We start from the raw sequence: 19,102 nt of genomic DNA, 5'->3' as shown, positions 1-19,102 counted from the left end.
TGCATGTGTTTCACTTCTTTTCTAAAAGACATCACCATTTTTAAAAAAACTAATCTTCTCAATTTTATTTACATTGTAGATCTTTCTGCAGAGTAATATTCGCTCACATCTTAGTTTCCATGTAAAAATTCTTTCCTTTGACAGCATTATCCTGTAGCCTGGGTAAATACCATGGTATTTGACTATAAAGGACAGTTGAAGAATGGAGAACTGGTACTGCACAGCTGGTCATCATTTCCTGGTAAAGTTTAACTTTTAAGATTTGGACTTTAAATACTTAAGACTAAAGAAGAGTAGTAGCAAATAGTAGAATATTTACTGTATGCATGTCTGAATCTCTTGTCATAATCTTTTTACTACTTGTATTTTTTTATGTGGATATATGTTTAAAGTCGTGATCTCTTCCCTGAAAGCGTTGTGTATCAGGAAGGAGGAAAGGCAAAAGTGTGCTTGATAACAGTATTCTAAAAGTTTTACCTGTTATCGAAGGCAAATTGCATAAAAATAGATGCCGGTTTATATCTAGTGTTACCTTTTCATTTTGTTCCCTGTGCCTATGCATCCTTAACTAAATAGATAAGCTATACTGATGTGAGAATATTTGCGTCATGAATTAGAATTTTATTTTTGTCTTCCTTCCATGACATTCTCATTGATTGGTAAGAGTGTCTGAAATCTCCATGCCACTCTACATTTCATCCTGAGAAACCCTGAATCAACTTGGCTGTAGTGCTGAAAGAAATCAGGCTTAAAACTTTTTTTTGGTACTATTTCATATAAAGGCAGTGTATATACTGGTTTACAGAAGCTGCAGATCTTACTGGGATTTGGTTCTGTATAGGGGTATCTCAGCCTCTCTGGACTGTTAGTTTATTTTGGAAAGAGAAAATCAGTTTCTTATTGGGTGATAATCCAACATTTGTGAATGTGGGAGGTATGGGTAGTTTATGCTGGAAGTGCAGTGCATTGTACTGAAAGTGCTGTGCAGCAAAACATGGTTCTGTCCATTGTATACAGTAAGCAATTTCTCATTGTGCCTTTGCCTTTCAGCTTTTTTAATTACAATGTGTGCCTGGACTATAATACTAACTGTTCTGCCTGATGTTTCAGATGAACTTGAAGAAATGTTGAATCCAATGGGAACAGTCCAGACTAACCCTTACACTGAAAATGCAACAGCTTTGCACATTAGATTTCAAGAATATTCAAAACAGCCTATTAATTACCCTCCCTTTGATAAGGTAAGGCATGACATAAAGAGCAGTTGTGAATGCTTATGTGTAAATAGCTATTTCTGCTTTCCTTTCAACACTGCCTTTTCCACTGAATTCCCCACTTCCTGGCTTTTAGTTAACATACTGCAGTGTTTAAAATTCGCACTGTGTGAGTGCCAGTGGTTTGACTTCGGGGTCTTCAGACAGTGTTTTAAAGGTACGTACTTTTAAAAACACTCTGTACATAGTCCTTTGAAGGTCAGAAGCATAATCCGTTTCCAATATCAATGATCTTACAAAAAGCTAAATTTATCTGCTGTTCTGGAAACCTTAAAAATGTGCTTGCCTGTGATCTGTAAAGATCAGTTATTTCTTTGTACAAATGTATGTTACCCACTCTTTGGGACACCACTTCGCTCTATGAGCTAAAATCCTTTTACGGATAGATAGTCTTTTCATACTGTATGAAAAGGGATTTCTCAAGGTCTGCTCTTGAGCTAAATCCCCTTCAGTTGCTCTGCAGTTTTCTAGAGATACGGATAGAAAGGAAGTGTGTATTTGGAATACACCTGGTAATGCCTGTAGTGTGAGTGCTAGATAGCAAGTTGTTCACAAACTAGCAAATAAAGCTAAGACCAGGAAACAAGTAATAAAATGAGTGTTAGAATGGACAACTAAGGATGCATTGAAAAAACAAGATTTAACTCTTACATACCTTAGTGTGAACTTTGTTTTTGGGAAAGTTAACCACATAGAGAAAAGGGCCTTTTTTTTTTTTTTTTGAGGGTTTTGCAGCTTTGAGGGGCTTGAACAAAGACAGAAATCAGTAAGCTTTATCAGCTTGATTGAAGAGGGATTTTGGGTTTAAGGTTCATCAAAAGGAAATCAAATAACAAGATAGATATTTTGGTTTTTTTTTTTTATTTGATTTTGGTTGGTTTGGATTGGATTTTTTTTCCTCCTTTTCAGCACAGTATGTAGTAACTTAAAATAAAACAGAATTGGAGATGCCTTAAGAGTTAAAAGTGTACTGACTAATTGTCGGCTTAACTTTGGTTGACCGGTTTACTCTTCATACTGGACAGATTTTAGACAGTTTTGCTATTGGTTTATTTGTAATGCTTTAAATTTTTTGCTCATTACACTATATGTATTTAGTTGCTAAAGAAAAAAAAGCTGCTTTTATGTGCATATTACAGGCATGTTACATAAAAGTGTGTTTCCTAAGTAACTGCATGTTTGTTATTGTTCCTTTTATTTGTACCTGCAGTATCAAGTTTTCAGTATGTTAAAATGCTGGGGTAAATATAGATAAAAGATTTTAATGAGTAAGTTACCTGATGTGTTGATGTTAAGGTAGCGTTTAGTCTTCACCGTCCCTGGTAACTTCTGTTTGGCTGTTGGCTTTTTTTATTTTGTGGCTTTGCACCGTTCTTGAACTGTGCCTGAGAAGTCCTGTGTATCAGACAGGAAGATTCCAGAGCATCTTCATAAAGCGATGGCAGAGCTGGTAATGAAATATTCATTGAAACCATTCAACTTTGAGGAAATGCTACAAAATGTGGTCTTTTGGGTTTTTTTAAGCAGTTCTTTTTTTTCCCCCAGTAACTTTTGCTACTTGAAATTCCCTAGAGTTAAGAAACTGTTTTGCAGTATTACTGGGAAAATTGGAGCTTTAAACCCTTTGATAATTCATTCCAATTCTGTGCGTATACTGAAATGTCTCCCTCAGAAGAGAGGAAGATACCCAATATCAGAAAGATTCTCTTGGTGAAGGTCCTGTTGAATCAGGACTAACATTGTAGCTGCTTGAATTATATCAGCTAAGAATGTGTTTTTCAAAATTGCCTAGATGAGACTCGCTTGTTGTATTTTCCCAGTGTGTTGCTTGTTTCTGCCAAGAAAATGGAAAATTGGATGCCATAGTGTGCAAAAATAGATTAATCTTCTTGACCATAACATCGACCATTTGCAGTGAACAGTTGTTTGGGGCTGAGTGAGCAAAAGTGCCTTGAAGATTGATAAGAACTGTCTAATGCAGGAGCCATATACAGGGCTGCTTTATGATCAGTGCTGCTGACACTCAGGGACTCCTAGTTCAGTTGAACAACGCTGGGCTTGTAGAACCTTTCAAATTTGTTTGCAATCAGAGTAACTCTAAAATGCACGAGGAGGCAAGCATCGGAGTTAGGACACTGGCTTTCTTTATGGATGTTTTCACACACAGTATGTAAACAAGCTTTGTAGACAAGTAGCAGATGTATTGCATCATATTAACAAGCATTTCATCCAGAGAAAGAAATAAAACAAGTTAGTATACCTTTTCAAGGATTTTAACTGCTGGGTATTTATGCTGTGATTATTGTAGTCCTTTGTTGCTTCTCATATTGCCCAGCAAAGAAAATACAAGTCTTGGTATATCTGTGTCTGGGGGTGGTGTTACATTCCTGGGTGATGGGAGGGGCAGACCTCTGAGGGAAATGAGATGGTATAGTTCCTTAGACTTCTTTCTCAATTGATATTTCATTTTATGAATTGTTCCTCAAAGCAGCTGCATCTGACAACTGTAGATACACCCACCTGACCAGTTCAATTGGTCTCCATTTTATCACATCTTTGTTGGTTGTAGTAGTGTGCAGAATATAGTTTGATGAACTGTATTTACATCTATACCTAACTACCCATCATGATTCGTTACATGAACTTCAAAAACTAGAGTAGAATGTTCAAAAGCCAGGGGGGTGGGAGGAAGCAAGAGGAACTTGGAGCTGAGCTTCTGGGGAAGTGTTGCTTTGCTGTTAACCAAAGTAGCAGTCCTTGTTCCTGAGGGTTGCTATGTATTAACTGGTGCCAAGAGCTTGTACATAGAATATTAGCTTTATCATTAAATGAGTTCTTGTTGGAAGCTGGTTATTCATGATGTTACGCAAGGGGAAGATGCTAGATTTAGAGAAGTAACTAGAAATGCTAGCTGAAATCATATGGGCAATCTGAGAGGATGGTGAAAGGACTAAGTTTGTGGATTCATACTGAAATAGAAGACTAGAAGTGTGGATACTTGGGAAACAAGTATGACTTATGGAAGCAGTGCCCTTGAAAACAGCCGTAGAGATGAGAAGGCAAAGGATAATTTAGAGTTAAGGAATTGATTTTCCATACTGAAAAATAAGGAGGAAATGCAAACAGAAACAGAAAACAAGGTGCTTTAGGGAAGACTGTTTAGCCCAGGAATGGTGAAGAAGAAGAAAATGGATGTAATCATGAGCACTCCTATTACTGATCTCTATAGTCCTGCAGATTAGAAGAGGGATACAGCATAGAAGTCCATGTTACACCACTGTATATATAAAATAATAGTGTTGTAATTATCTAAAAGATAACAATATTTCCTTATCTGCTTCATTTCTATAATGTTTATTCTTTCAATGCAGTCAGATTTGGTTTTAAAGCTGATGTATTTAAAACCATCCTTTTGCAGATACTTGAAAAGGCAGCTGAGATTGCAAGAAGCAGTGACAATGCTGCAATGGCGGTAAGCATCTGCTAAAGACTGTTTTAAAATTCATTTTGTGGGGCTTTTTGGTTTTTTATCTTCTACATTAATCTAGAAATAAGTAAGTCAACTACTCAAATAATGGTAGTTCTACTGCCTTTGTTTTCTTATGTAATTCATTTTGGTAAACCGCCTTAAAATTCATGTATATATCCACTTTTCCGAACACATTTTGGACTTCTTGGCCATTTGTTGTCACAAAGAACAATTGCTTTACATACTCCATGGATTTGAAGCACAGCTAAGATGTACATTAGATCTGGAAAACATTCCTGGGCTGCATAAAATATTGCTGGTAAATTGCTCAGTTTTACCAAGTACGATTTTTCTTCTTGATCGTCAGATATTTCCAAATAAGTTCAAAAATGGTCATTGATCTATATGTGATGTTTCTTAAATATGATGATTATATGTTCTTCTTGAGGAATCGAATACTTGTAACCTAAGGAAAAATTTTGAAAGGATCACCAGAATCTTAAGGCGTTTTCTTTGGTTTATATACAAAAATACAGAAGATTGCAATTTAAGATGGTGGAAGCACAGTTGGATCAACAATAATAACTACTGCATTTTATGTAAGAATAAAGCAGTTAATTGAAAAATGTGTCGGTTACAATACCATGTGCCTGAAGTGCTCAGAAAAAGTGAAAACTCAATGCCACTTCTGGGTGCAAATAACTTAGTGTACAAATAATTGGAAATCTTAAATAGCAGCATACTAACTTGAGAGTATTGTGACTTTTAATATGGAGGATTAACATTTCCAGATATAAGAATTACCTTACTGTCAAGACTGTTTACTTATTTTGATACAGAAACAGAGTATATACTTACTTTTACTAAACAGGCATTGCAATTCTACTAGCTTTTTAAAGTCTATTCACTCCTAAAGATTTTATTCTTGAGTGGTGTTTCTACATTAAAATGTATACTTGAAACATTTCAGCTCACTACAAGGCTCGGGCACTTACCATTTCTAGAAGGAGCTAAACTTAAGTTCTGTGTGTAGCAGATGTATATTTTTGTCAGGTGGGAAACCTGTGCAGAATGTTACCTGATGAGAGCTGATTGTTTCTGCTATGAATCCTGATTGATTTTGACTATAATTTCTTCTGAACTTTGTTTTTTTTAATTTTCCATTAATGTGAAGACCCGTGGCCTATCTTTTAAAATGATGTAGAAACTTCCTCAGCTTTGTGAAGATAAAGTTGGCTGCAGTATTTAAATTTTGCCATATTGTGTTTCAAAATATGTATTGCAACTCATTTATTCCCTTCAGCTACTACCTCCTTACCCCAAAGCAGCAGTTTCTTTTGTCTCCTGTTAATGTATGTAAGGCAATTGTTGATGATACCATAGCTTGAATTTCTGCCCTTGCAGTTTGCATAAGGGTATGGCTGGTGACAGAAGGTATTAACTGAGCCAGTGCAAAGACTCAGTGATACAAACTGATTTACAAAATCAGTACTAATGTTAATGTTTCAGAGATATAAAATGGAGTAAAACGTCTGGAAAAGACAAATCTGGGTTAGAAGACAAAAATAATGTGTTTGTAGCCTTAACAAATGTACTTCCCTTTGGGTATTGTTAGAAAAGTATTACAAAACAACCAAAAACCCCACATGTATATCTATTCAATTCACTCACTTGAAAAACAGAAGGAGAAAGTATATGCATCCTAGACAAAGTTCTCCATGTTAGAGTGGGAAAATAGAAATATTGCCATCTAGTGTCATTCACTCTAAAGTTTAGTTACATTTTCAAACTTCCATACACTGAATTTTGAATCTATTAATTACAGTTCTTATAGCTTAAGAAATCTGAAATATGAAAGAAATGCATAGTAGTCATACCCCTGTGTTTCATGAGTTTTACCTGCTGTTCTTCCTGGTGCTGGATTTCTAGTACTTGAGCTGAAATATAAGAATCTTAATATATCAAAATGTTACACCTTTCTCATTTTCTAGGGTCGAGGTGGTAAGAAGTTTTATGTTGTGCTAAAAGAAATAATGGAAAGAGATCCTTTATCTCAACTCTGTGAAAATGAAATGGATCTTATTTGGACTTTGCGATATGACTGTCGGGAAAATTTTCCCCAATCATTGCCAAAACTGCTGCTCTCTTTAAAATGGAACAAACTTGAAGATGTTGCTCAGGTAAGGGAAAAGACAGTGATGGTGGGGAAAACTGCTGGAGTCAAATCATGAGTAAACAGGGTTTCTTTCCTAAGTTTACACATTTTAATGGTACTATTGTATAAACCAGAGTTGATTTTTTTTACCTTCTGTGGCCTGGACATGTAAGCAAGAATTTACTATTTAAAAAAAAAACAAAAAAAAACAACAAAACAAAAAAAAAAAAAAACAAAAAAAACACAAAAAAACAAACCAAAAAAAAAAACCCACACAAACACAAAATGCATTTCAGAGATCCTCTGAATGATGAGAAAAGCACAGCAATTATTTCTTCTGGCTAATTTTAAAATCTTAAGCTCAACTTTGATCTTAAATGCAAGGAATTTCACAGAACCACAGAATCATTTAGGTTGGAAGGGACCTCTTGAGATCATCTAGTCAAACCCCCATGGCTCAAGCACGGCCAGCTAAAGCAGGACTGTGTCCATCTGAGTTCTGAGTGTCTCCACTGATGGAGACTGCACAGCCTCTCTGGGTGACATGTTGCAGTGTTTGAGCACCCCCACAGTAAAAACTTCTTTAATAAGTTTAAATTTGTAAATCAAGGTCCGAAATAAAGCTTCTTATAAAAACTGTTAAACTGCTCAAAGGCAATAAAAATCCACACCTCAGACTGGATAACTAAATCTCATTGAGGCACATAGATAATTTTTTCAAAGAGGTATGATACCCACTAGTGGTACAAAATACTTCATTCTCATTTTATGGACTGTTTGACCAAATATGGTCTCCTTTAAAGTAACTGTAGGAAATAAAGGACCTGAAGAATGGTGCTGTGATACAAGATTACATTTTCAGTAAAATTTTATCATTTGCTTGCTGTATCGATGTGCAAGGTTATTTCAGTATACTATATAAAGAAGTTGGTGTAGCTGCCTTTTTCTGTATTTATCCAAACAGAATCCAACTTTTGTGATGCTTTTTGGGAGTAGGCGGAACCTTGATACAGGAAAAATTATGAGTTTATGGTGAGACCATTCCTCCTTGATAGACTGACTTAATTCCAGGGATCTGTTATTTTATTACTTTTGTATTGAAACTTTTTTGTCTGATAGTGTACAGAGCAGGTTGGGCAAAACTATGGAAGTCTGGCCAGTGTTAACAAGCACAACACTTGCCCTGAGGGGTGAACCCAGATGTTGTTTTGAGCATCTGCTTATCCTGATGGAATTGCACATTTAAGTGATGCTCTACTTCTTGCAGGCTGTTACAGTGAGATAATATTTGTCTTTCCACGAGCCTAATATTTTAAATTTTAAACTAATATTTTATTTTTAAAAAGCTTTGAGCTAAAATACATTTGCTGTTAAAGATCATGATTGATAGTATAAATTTCTATTCTAGCTTAGTATTCTGACCTTTGCCTGTTACAAGCTAGGTGTTCTTGGAAGAAAAGGAAATCGCTCCATGAAAACTCAATTTCCACCTATTCATCGTGTGATTTTCATGGTTATCCAGTCAGTCAGAATTGTAGTTTGCCTCCAGCATAGAGTTTATTTGCTATTACATCCTTCCTACCAGCTAAATATATATGTTCAGTAAACTTATAAAAATAAATTAATTTCATCCTAGCTCATTGTCCATGCCATGAACACTGTGCTAACAAAATGTAGCATTCTACTTGCTCACTTGTGTTCTTTCACAGGCAAGGATCTTTTGTTCCTAAGTAATTCCATTATATGCTTCTGAATTTATTGTTCATTATTAAAAGTTATCTGGAAATACAAACTGTAGAAATATAAGCAGGTATTTGTTTACTTGTTAAAATATGCAAAGGAAGAGGCATTCTGATTGCTTCCTAGGGGCTTTGAAATTTGGCCTTTGGTAGCAGAGTTTGGAAAAGTTATTTGCAGTATGGATATTAGTTGACACCTTTAAGTCCTTTAAATTTGGGAATATTTAAAAATATGTATAAAGCATTTTATTTAAATAGATGGCTGGAAATGCATAGTCATCTTGCTTGTTACTGTGTACTCTCTGGAAGGAATGTACTATTTATGTTTTCTTATGTATGGACAATAGAATGGTTTATATTTTCATACTGGTTTTGGCAGCAAGAATAGTCTATCTGAAAAATGAGACCTTATCCTTAAACACACCAAATATTTCTGTAATACATAGACATGTACGTATTCCCACTGACTTATCTTTTCAGGTGAGGCAAGACAGCCTCATGAATTTTATGAATTCCAACATTAGCAGGCCTCATAATTTACCCCTCATTAAAATTAAATATATAGAGTACTAGCCACGTGTTGCAATATTTGTGCTACTACAACATGCATGCTGTGGTGGTAGGTTTTTTCAATGCCTATTGTTAGCTCTAAGTATTTTAATGACAGTCTGATGCATAGGCAAAATATTTAGGAAAAAAAATAAATCCTGAACCAACCAAACACAAAGACAAAAACCCCACAAAACCTCCAAGAAACAACCGGACAGCAGCTGTTCTTAAGAAAAAAGAACTAAATAACTACTTCTGTTTCTATTAATGCATATCAAATTTAGCAAGGTTTTTTAGAATCCATTACATTTGATTGTAGACCATCTTTATGGACCACTGAACTAATAGATTGAAGTTATGTACAATGGATTAAGGCAGCTTTCTTGTATTATCTACCATACAGATTTCATCCAAACTCTCATTGTATTGCAGTATTTTAGTAGAATAGTTGCACTGAAGGAATTCTGAAGGTGTTTGCCCTTACTGTTGCCATAACCTCCTCGCTCAGCAGAGTAGTAGCGTGGCAGAGCTTGTTAGCACAATTCACAGGCAGTATTTATTTTCAAAGCAGAGCTTAGCCATTATTAAAAAAAAAAAAAAAATTCCACCCACTTTCAGTAAAGTGAAACCTTCATTAATGAGAATTAGAAACAGGACAGCTAATTTTTTAAATACTTGAAATAACTGGAATACAGATGCTGGCCTGTGCCTAATTGTATTGTCTCTTATAGTAAACTTGTTGGATTCTTTCTTCTCCTTCCTTGTCAGGAAAGGAATTGTGGTTATTTCTTTATAGAAAAAAATATTCATACACCAAGGCCAAATCTGAGTTTTCTCTAAACCTGTAGACAGTTGTTGAGAATTGAAGTTCCTTGTTTTCCTACAGCTTGTCAGGAGTTGTAAACCACATGAGAGAAGTGTGCAGTATTTCACATGTACAGCATTTTAACATGTTTGATATTGCAGAGAAATTTTAAATACTTGAAACACATATATTGACAAGTAAAATTTCTCTACAAATGCGATGTACTTGGAAGTTCTGCAGAGTTACCTCTCTGCTGCCAAAGAAGACAAGGGCATTTCATGGTGCAAGATTCTTTTGTCCAAATGCAACAAGTATTTCTGATATCTTTTCACCTGCACTTTGGAGAAGTGTACAGTGCTTCCAGTCCCCACCTGGGATGTGGAGCTAATTGAATTGGACTGCACTTCTCTCTTAATGAAAGTTCTAACGCAGAACGTGAACAAAGCAGTAGGTATTTGGGGAAGATTCTTGGCCGTTTCATAGGTCATTTAGATCTTCCTTCCTTTAAGCTCTTATCACTTAACACTTTCTGACTGTAATAACCTCTGGAATAATTTCAGCAGTCAAAGTGGAGGATGTCTGTATCTTCAAATAACCTTCACAGTTAATGTACATGCTGAAGACCATGACTTTCAAAATTCATTGCCTGATACATGAGGCATGTAAGGCCACTTTTGCTCATCTTTTCAGATTGTATTTCAGGTTCTTCATTCATTTTGATCATTCATTATTAGCAAAATGTTTCTATGTTTTTGTTGGTTCTGATTTAAAGCAGGTTGGCTAGAAGTTCTGATACATTTGTTTTGAAGTTTCTTACTGTGTGTCTGACAAGCATAGCTGCTGCTTGCATTTTCAACATCTGTTTTATGGTATTAAGTATCTGCCCAGTGTTAGTATTTCTTTCAGAATTTCAGTACAATTATTCATGACATGTAAGTGTTGATGACTGTAGTTCTTGATGTAAGGACCAGTGTCGTTGACCCTTGTTGAGCTAAGGATTGAATTGATTTTTTAATGTATATTTCTGTGGGATTATGACATCTATATTTTAAAAAGTCTTTAATTTTACTTTATACCATTATGAACCTTGCATGTATTCATACCAGTATTTGCTCATGAAAACAGTTTGATTCTTTCCTGCACTTCTGGAATTGTAGCATGGCCACTGGCTTTGCATTGTGATTAATCTGTGCCCGTTTCTTGCCTTCTGAATTTCATAAAACTGCACAGATGAACCAGTTGAGCATCTGCCCCCTTTAGATGTTTAAATAGTGTTATGGATGTGCCTGTTAAATGCAGGTTGAGACTATGAATTCATATGTTTGTCATAATTGAACTGGAAGCATTAGTTGAACTATGACTTATAGTAGAAATAGAGATTTATTTTTTTTTTTAATTGTGCTGTGAATGGATTACAAAATCAGGAGGAAAATAGGATCTTCCTAATAATTCAGATTCTATAAGTTAAATATAAAATACCTGTATTATCTAATCTGTAGGAAAGAGTATTTTTATCATGAGTTATGACTCATTCCTACAGAGAGGAAGAATCTTGTGCTGTTGATACACTGCATTTACACATTCAAGCTTGGTTTTTTCAAGTAATAATGTACTGTTTCAGTCATACAACTACATACATATTAATAAAAATATAGTCTCTGCAGGTAGCTTCATTAAAATGCACTAAACCCAGTTTATTTTATGAGACCTTTATAGGTTGTTGTTCTTGGTAGTCCAAAATAATACTGTTTTGTGTATTTTCTGTAATTTTTTTCCAGTACATCATTGTCTTCAGTATTGGGAATTTTTTTTAATACCTAACCCAAATCATCCTTTCTGCAATTTAAGCTCATTACTATTCACAGGGCATGTGGGAGAATGATCCATCAGTTGAGGTGGATAAATATTTTTGGTAAAGATCTCAACAAAAACCTTCTTCAATGGAAAACTTTTACCATTACCAAAATGTTTATATATTTATGACAGCATTTAAAAAACATTATCTGAATTTTATTTAAACTATGTTTCTAAAACATATGTATCTGGGGTGACCTAATCTTTGTTTACTGTGCACTGTGTCTGTGTGAAGAAACAGATTTTCAAATTAAGTATAAATGAGACCTGGTGCCAAAAAAAAAAATCTGGATTATTTTAAAGGGTAAGAAACTTAATCAGAAGTGGGCCCATTTTCCCAGAACTATTTCTCTCTCTCTACCGCCCGAATGATTTTATGGGCAGTTATACCCACCTATTTTCTTAAATAGTTACTTTACCTGTAACTTAATAGTCATCTTTCTAAAACAGCTTCAGGCACTCCTTCAGATATGGCCCAAGCTGCTGCCTAGAGAAGCATTAGAACTGTTGGATTTCAATTATCCAGACCAGTATGTCAGAGAATATGCAGTGGGTTGTTTAAAGCAAATGAGGTGAGTATATTGTATTTTTTTAAGCATGCAAGGATTTCTGGGGTGAAAAACTGCATTCTTTTTTTTTTTTTTCTATAAACAAAAAGAACCCAAAGAGGAAAGATTTAAGCATGCTGCATACCATGAATAGATGGCAAATCAAGCAGTCTCATTTCTAGATGAGCACATTGGCAGCCAAGTTAAACCTCCTTATTCTGATATCTTGTATTCAATTACTATTATTTTCCACGTTGCTAAGAGAATACCAGTGTACCTTTGTCCCAGAGGGGGTTATGTGTTCACCCCTTTCTTGGACAAAGGGAGAGCAATGTAGTGTGAGAACTTTTTTTATGCTAAAGGGAGAAAATATTATAGTAGTTGAATACTATAAAAACTGCCATCCAGCCATCTCACATCCTGTGTCAGGTATTGGCTGTATCATTTAGTAGAAACGTAAGCTGTAACATAAAACCCCAGAGGATTACCGATTTGTTTGTTCTTTGCAGTAGCCTTCACTATCTGCAGTTCTTCCTTTATCAGATGTAGTTTTGCTCTTCGCTGTAACCTAGGGCAAGATTTGTATAACATTATCATTTGCAGCATTACTGCATATTTCCTGTCCTTGAATTCTAAACTATCTGTGGTGAATAGTTTAATGATTAATTTTTTAATGGTCAAGGCTAGACTTTTTTTGGGGTAAAAAAAGAATATTTTGACTTCTTTCAAATACAAACAGCAATTTAGCTGCTGGGCTATCCTAATAATACTGAATTGTTACATCTGGAATTATTTCCAGAATACTTAGTTCAGTCTCTGAAGCAAAATCATGTCCAGTTGGGTGTCAGAAATCAATTTTCAACTTCTTTAAAAAGTCTGATGAAGGCAGCTGGTAACTAAAGGTGATCCTATTAGCTGAAATTTAAAAAATAGGCAAAAGTAAATACAACACAGCATAACTGAAATTTTTACCAAGTTACTGAAGTTTTTCCAGACTAAAATTGAGAGAATGAAATAATACAATATTTGCATCTCTGAAGTATTCAACTGGTGGACAGAAAAATTTCTGCTCTTTTCTTTCCATCTTAGGCAGAGAATTTGAATTCTGCAGGCCTTTTATAAGAGGAAAAGATACTAAAATGTAAAAAGTCAAGGAATGTTTACATTTGTTCTAGAGTAACATAATTGTCAAGTGTGAAAGGGTTGGTTTTTTTTGGGGGGAGGGGAATACAGGATTTTTTAGAAAATTATTGGAATTACTATGTCAGAATATTACTTGAAGCAGTTAACTAACCTAGAGGCTTTCCGAAGGTATGTTTATGAACTGTGGCTGAATATTTAAATTTGCACTTCTGAAGTAGGAGTGATTTGGGCACTGTTTGGTTTATCAAAGATGATGTACTTTTCCTTATCCTCTGAAAACCTTCATATTGTTGGTATGATTTAAAAGAAAAAAACCCCAAAAAACCCAACAAAAACAACCCCAAACCAGTTTGCCTAAATGGATCGCATTGTAGGTGTATCTTAACAAATTAACACTTATTAACTGAAAGGTGGTAACTTTTAAAGACATGTTAATTGAGTTGCTTTCAGTGAAATGAATACTGTTGTCCCACTTCTTTGTAAGGGTAACTTTGATAGGTATATGAAATCATTCTCAGTTCTTGGTCCATGCCCACTGCAGCTAACTGCTAGGATACAGTGGCTTTTTTTTTTTATGTGGTTCCAAAGGTCCAGCTCCTCAGTCAGAGGTTGAGAGGTCCAAGGGAGCCAATGTCCAGTCTGAAATAATTAATCTCCCGGATACTTACCCTAGCACTCAGGCAGAGCGCTTCATCTTGTAAAAGCCCATAACAGAACACCAGCTTTTAATGTACAGGTTTGAGGACCTTAAGATGCTGTTAGAGGTATAACTTAGAAATTAATTGGTCAATATGCAAATTGCACGAAGTTCTGTTTTATTATCCTTTTCTATGCGACTGAAAAATTGGGGAACATTCTTGCTATTGAAATAAATCTCTCATTATTGGATTTGTCATATGCATCTGAATTTCTGGAATATCATTAAACTAGTTACTCTGTTACCTACTGCCTTTATGTACCTCATTCTAGTGATGAAGAGCTCTCTCAGTATCTCCTTCAACTTGTGCAAGTCCTGAAATATGAACCTTTTCTGGATTGTGCGCTCTCCAGATTTCTATTAGAGAGAGCACTGGCTAATCGGAGAATAGGACAGATGTTGTTTTGGCATCTAAGGTACGAGCTTTTCTGTTGCATCTTTCTGAAACTGTTGAGCCTGATTAGACTTTGAAATATGATTTCTTGAGGATTTTTCTAAATAAGCCATTATCATAGTCCAATACAAGTACTCTTTATGTTTCTTTGCCTTTGGCATTTATAGACCAGAGCAAGCCTATAATTAAAAATATGTTACAGTGGTTTGTAATCTACTGTTTGATGAAAGTATTCCAAACTGCATTCAGCTCCAATTATTTGATAAGCTAGGTTTGTATACAACCTTAGTGATTGTTTTGGCTGGGAATGCAGTAAAAGTAAAATATTTATACCTCACTGTTGTGAAAAATGTATATTATTGTTGAGAGTCTAACAGGAAATAAAAGCAGTTTTATGTGTCATTGCTACTTTTGATGACCAGTTCCATGAATGGCAAAAACCTTGCAGAATGGACTATAGGTTGATTATGTCTTCAAAGTATGATTTATTTTAATATTTATAAATAAAAGAGCAAGTACTATATGAAAATATTTTGGAGGATAATTGGCTCTGGCATAAGGTTCAGTGGTTTGTTTCAAAGTGTTCCCCTTCAGGCAAATTTTGCCTTTTTCCTTATAAAGATTTGAGAACATGTGGTTTAACATGAGCCCTGATTGTGAATATCATTTTCTGTGACTTACCAGTACTACTTTCTTGAATAGAAGGGGTTTCTGAAGACAAGCATCCAATCACTACCTCTTAACATTACTGTCTCCAGAACAGTCCTAGACCTTGAAACAAGTGGCATGCATAGAAACCAGCCAGTCCTCATAGTCTTCAGCACATAAATATTTTGTTTTCTTAAGAAGCTTGGCTTTTTGCTTTATCTGCATGACCATGAGATGTTTGGTGCATCTTGGTTTGGGGGTTTTGGGGATTTTTTTTTTTTTATGACTTGAGGAATGCTTATCTGTAAGTGCTGTGGTCTGATGAGAAGCTTTTCTTCTTATAGGTCCGAGGTTCACATACCTGCTGTTTCAATACAGTTTGGTTTGATACTTGAAGCTTACTGCCGAGGAAGTGTTGCTCATATGAAAGTGCTTGCTAAACAGGTATAGACTATCCTTCTTTAAATGTCGAGTTATCCTAGCTTGTAACTCAGATATTTATTCCATTGCTCCTATGGGGCATATTGGTTACCTTGACAAAGTCCATCTGCTGGGGAGTCGGGAAGAGGAGAAAGCATGGGCGAGACAGAGAAATAAGAGGACTACACAGGTGGGTGATGGAGCAGTCCTCCCTGGCACAGAAAGCAGCTAGTGCTCTGGGGCCTCAGAGTTAGCGAGCTGTTTTTATAGTGTTCCGAGACATGTGAGATACTTTCAGCAATATGCATGTAGTCTGGATAGAACAGTAGGCTGTCTGGGTAATTAACTGAAGAAGGGTTTCTGTGCGCTTGAAACTTGTGATCTTTTTTCCCCAGTAAAGGTAGCTTGTTCTGTAGAAAGTATTGCCTTTCTGTCTAAACTTTATCTAGCGGACTCCAGGACTAATTCCTGCAGCTTTGGCTTTTGTTAAGAGATGATGCAAAACCCCCTGAAGTTGTAATATAATCTAGTACTCCCTGGAAATAGAGTTGTTAAACCAAATACTCATTTTAGTGTTAATATAGATGTGCTGTTTACAAAAAAAAAGTTTTGCTTTTAAATCCACTAATAAGTGCATCAGCAGATCATTAAGACAGGTTCACAAATCATGTTTGAAGTCTCTAATGCAGTTTTAGAAGTTAATTTAGATTGTGACCATAAAAATCTTTGAAAAAGGATCTCACCCTGGAATTAACGTATTTGCTGTATCAGGCCACAAAGATTAGCTCAGTGGATACTTGTCTGAATGTTATTTCTAACAGTTTTGATACTGTCTACGTTGAAACTGTGCTTTGAGAGGTATACGGAACAGGAATGTATTATTGTGCTCTTTATTACTGCAGTTCACAGGACATTGAAAAGACCATCTCTTACAGATATGTGCTTGTTAGTATTGTCAAAATCATAAAAGGATTAGGCGATGAAATGCTTTAAGCAATAGACCTAAGGTCAGTAAAGTTTTTGTGCACTTCACAGGAAACAAATGTCAGTACAATCAAAGAAGGGGCAAAAAAATTCCCAACTGTGCAAACACGGAAGAAATTCAAAGTAGAAATACTTCAAAAAGTTCCTGTTTGTACAATACAGGTTCCATTTTGTTCCCTTGTCACTGATGTTTGTACAGCTCCTAGAACAGTGGAAAAGCAGAAGGCTTTTGGTTTTGACAGATGGCTGACCTGGCAGGTCTCCACTGCCTCAGTTTTATAATCAAACTGCATACAGTTTCCACAGCATCCTGCCTGACAGGGTTCAGTCTGTCTGTAGAAGTGGTAAGTTTTGACTCAGCACCTTGTAAGTTAGACTGATGCTTCCTTGTATAGAAATCAACTTTTACTAATTAAATTGATGCTATTTGCTAAAGAATGTGTATTACTGAGCATGTTAACTGTGGCTAGTGCAAATACAGCTGATTGTTATAACTACTACTTTATATTTGGCTAACAAGTTGCTTAGATGTAGATGAAATGTAGAAATTATGTTTGTTGTATGTGCTATTTAGGTTCATTACTGAAGGGCTTTTCTTTGTTAGTGTTATGTACATTTACATCACTAGTTTACTTGTTTTCTTAGAAATTCTGTACCAGTAGAAAACTTCCCAAACAAGAGAAGGGGAAAAAAAAAAAAAGGATTAAACCACTTGTGTTGATTGCAAATAATTGCCTTGCTTTTTACGCATTTTGAAGGTAACAGTATTACTTAGATGAGATTATATGATTTGGAACACCTTAACTGATTAGAGCATTTACCGTAAGCCTAACTTCAGCAGGATTTTAGTGAACGAGCATTTAAGACACTGTTGTGTAAAAGTGAAGTATGTGTGTTACATATGGGAAAATTGTCTGCAAGTAATCATATGGCCATATCTTATTGTATGCAACTAACTGAATGTGTACAATGAAGTATCTGCATCCACAGCTCATCTCAAATGATGTCTGATTTATTGTTAGAGGTATGAAGCACTCAATGTTTCTTGTTTACTTCAGTATGGATAGAGGTGCCTATGTTATGTGCTTTCTTGAATTTGGGGATGAAAATTGTGATTTGAAGAAGGAATTTGTATAAATACACATTAAAATACCTTTTTTTTTTTTTTAAAAAATGTCAAGTCATGCTTTAAAATGTGACTCAAAGCTTGGGAGCTTTCACCCAATCAATGTCTTCCTTAAGAAAATGGGATTTCTGGTACACGAGTGACTTAGAAAAGGCTGTTCTCATTTTTTTGGGAATGACACCTTAATTGCCACCCATTACCTCCACTTTTAAAAAGTTGTAGAATTATTTAATACTTTGTTTTCATTTGAAGTGGGATTTCACATTGATTATGTGTAAAAACCAGAGCAATAATTCTTAAAGCTAAAATATCTTTCAGGTGGAAGCCCTTAATAAAATGAAGACTTTAAATAGTCTAATTAAGCTGAATGCCATGAAGCAAAGCAAAGCAAAAGGAAAAGATGCAATGCATACGTGTTTGAAACAAAATGCTTACAGAGAAGCACTTTCTGACCTCCAGTCTCCTCTGAATCCTTCTGTTATACTTTCAGAACTACAGTAAGTTAAGAATGAGTGAATAAAATTTCACTGTAGCTTTTGCACGGAAACAGTAAAGCAGAAATGCATATGTGCTTTAACTTCCTTTGGCTGTATTGTTCAGCAGATATGCTGTCATAGGGAACTTTTTCTATAGTGAGAGGAGGTCTGTTGGGAATCTTCCTAAGGTTAAGATATTGGTTAAGTTAGAAGATTTTTGTGATCCACCGTGAAACTTAATGGTCTCTTATTCAGTGCATTACCATAGCTAAATTAATTTAAATATAAACTTAAAAGTGGATTAGACTGCATTCCTGGCTTCTTTTTATAACAATAAGCACAAAAGCCATTAAAACTTTCACCAGCACTTTAAGTCTAAAAATTGATGGGAAAGGATATAAAGAGAACTATTTTCTCTGAAAATGCGGGTGCTTAATTTAAATGTTAGATACGTGTATGCCAGTCACAGTATTGGATATGTTCCATCTATAACAGATACGTTCATATCTTGGTAAGCGCTTATACCATAGTAGCAGAATGAAAGCAGAGGCAACATTTTAAGTACTTCCAAACTGCAAGTCAGTGTTCTGTTGTGTTTTGAACAATGTTTAGACCTTTTCAGCTGAATGATTCTTACTTGACTAAAACTTCTGTTGTATTATCTTCTAGTGTTGAGAAGTGTAGATATATGGATTCTAAAATGAAGCCTCTATGGATAGTATACAACAATAAAATGTTTGGAGGAGATCTTGTAGGGATCATCTTTAAAAATGGTGATGGTAAGCAATGCTACAAATTCTAAATTTTCCCTTTTCCTTCTT

The 19,102-nt window shown here is 35.3% G+C and overlaps 1 protein-coding gene across 9 annotated transcripts in view; it reads left to right on the top strand.

Moving 5' to 3' along the window:
- The window catches only part of PIK3CB (phosphatidylinositol-4,5-bisphosphate 3-kinase catalytic subunit beta), a 105,515-nt gene that overhangs the window by 72,880 nt on the left and 13,533 nt on the right, over positions 1–19,102 (top strand). For all 9 annotated transcript variants that reach the window (XM_064457331.1, XM_064457325.1, XM_064457327.1 and 6 more), the window contains 9 exons: positions 145–241; positions 1,111–1,241; positions 4,693–4,746; positions 6,735–6,923; positions 12,296–12,417; positions 14,506–14,649; positions 15,620–15,719; positions 18,124–18,302; positions 18,951–19,060. In XM_064457331.1, coding sequence (XP_064313401.1) covers positions 145–241; positions 1,111–1,241; positions 4,693–4,746; positions 6,735–6,923; positions 12,296–12,417; positions 14,506–14,649; positions 15,620–15,719; positions 18,124–18,302; positions 18,951–19,060 — 1,126 coding nt within the window. The remainder of the gene's footprint in view (positions 1–144; positions 242–1,110; positions 1,242–4,692; positions 4,747–6,734; positions 6,924–12,295; positions 12,418–14,505; positions 14,650–15,619; positions 15,720–18,123; positions 18,303–18,950; positions 19,061–19,102) is intronic.

This window comes from Phalacrocorax carbo, chromosome 7, assembly GCF_963921805.1.
Source record: "Phalacrocorax carbo chromosome 7, bPhaCar2.1, whole genome shotgun sequence".
Taxonomy (NCBI): Eukaryota; Metazoa; Chordata; class Aves; order Suliformes; family Phalacrocoracidae; genus Phalacrocorax; species Phalacrocorax carbo.
This window is presented reverse-complemented; position numbering and strand designations above follow the sequence as displayed.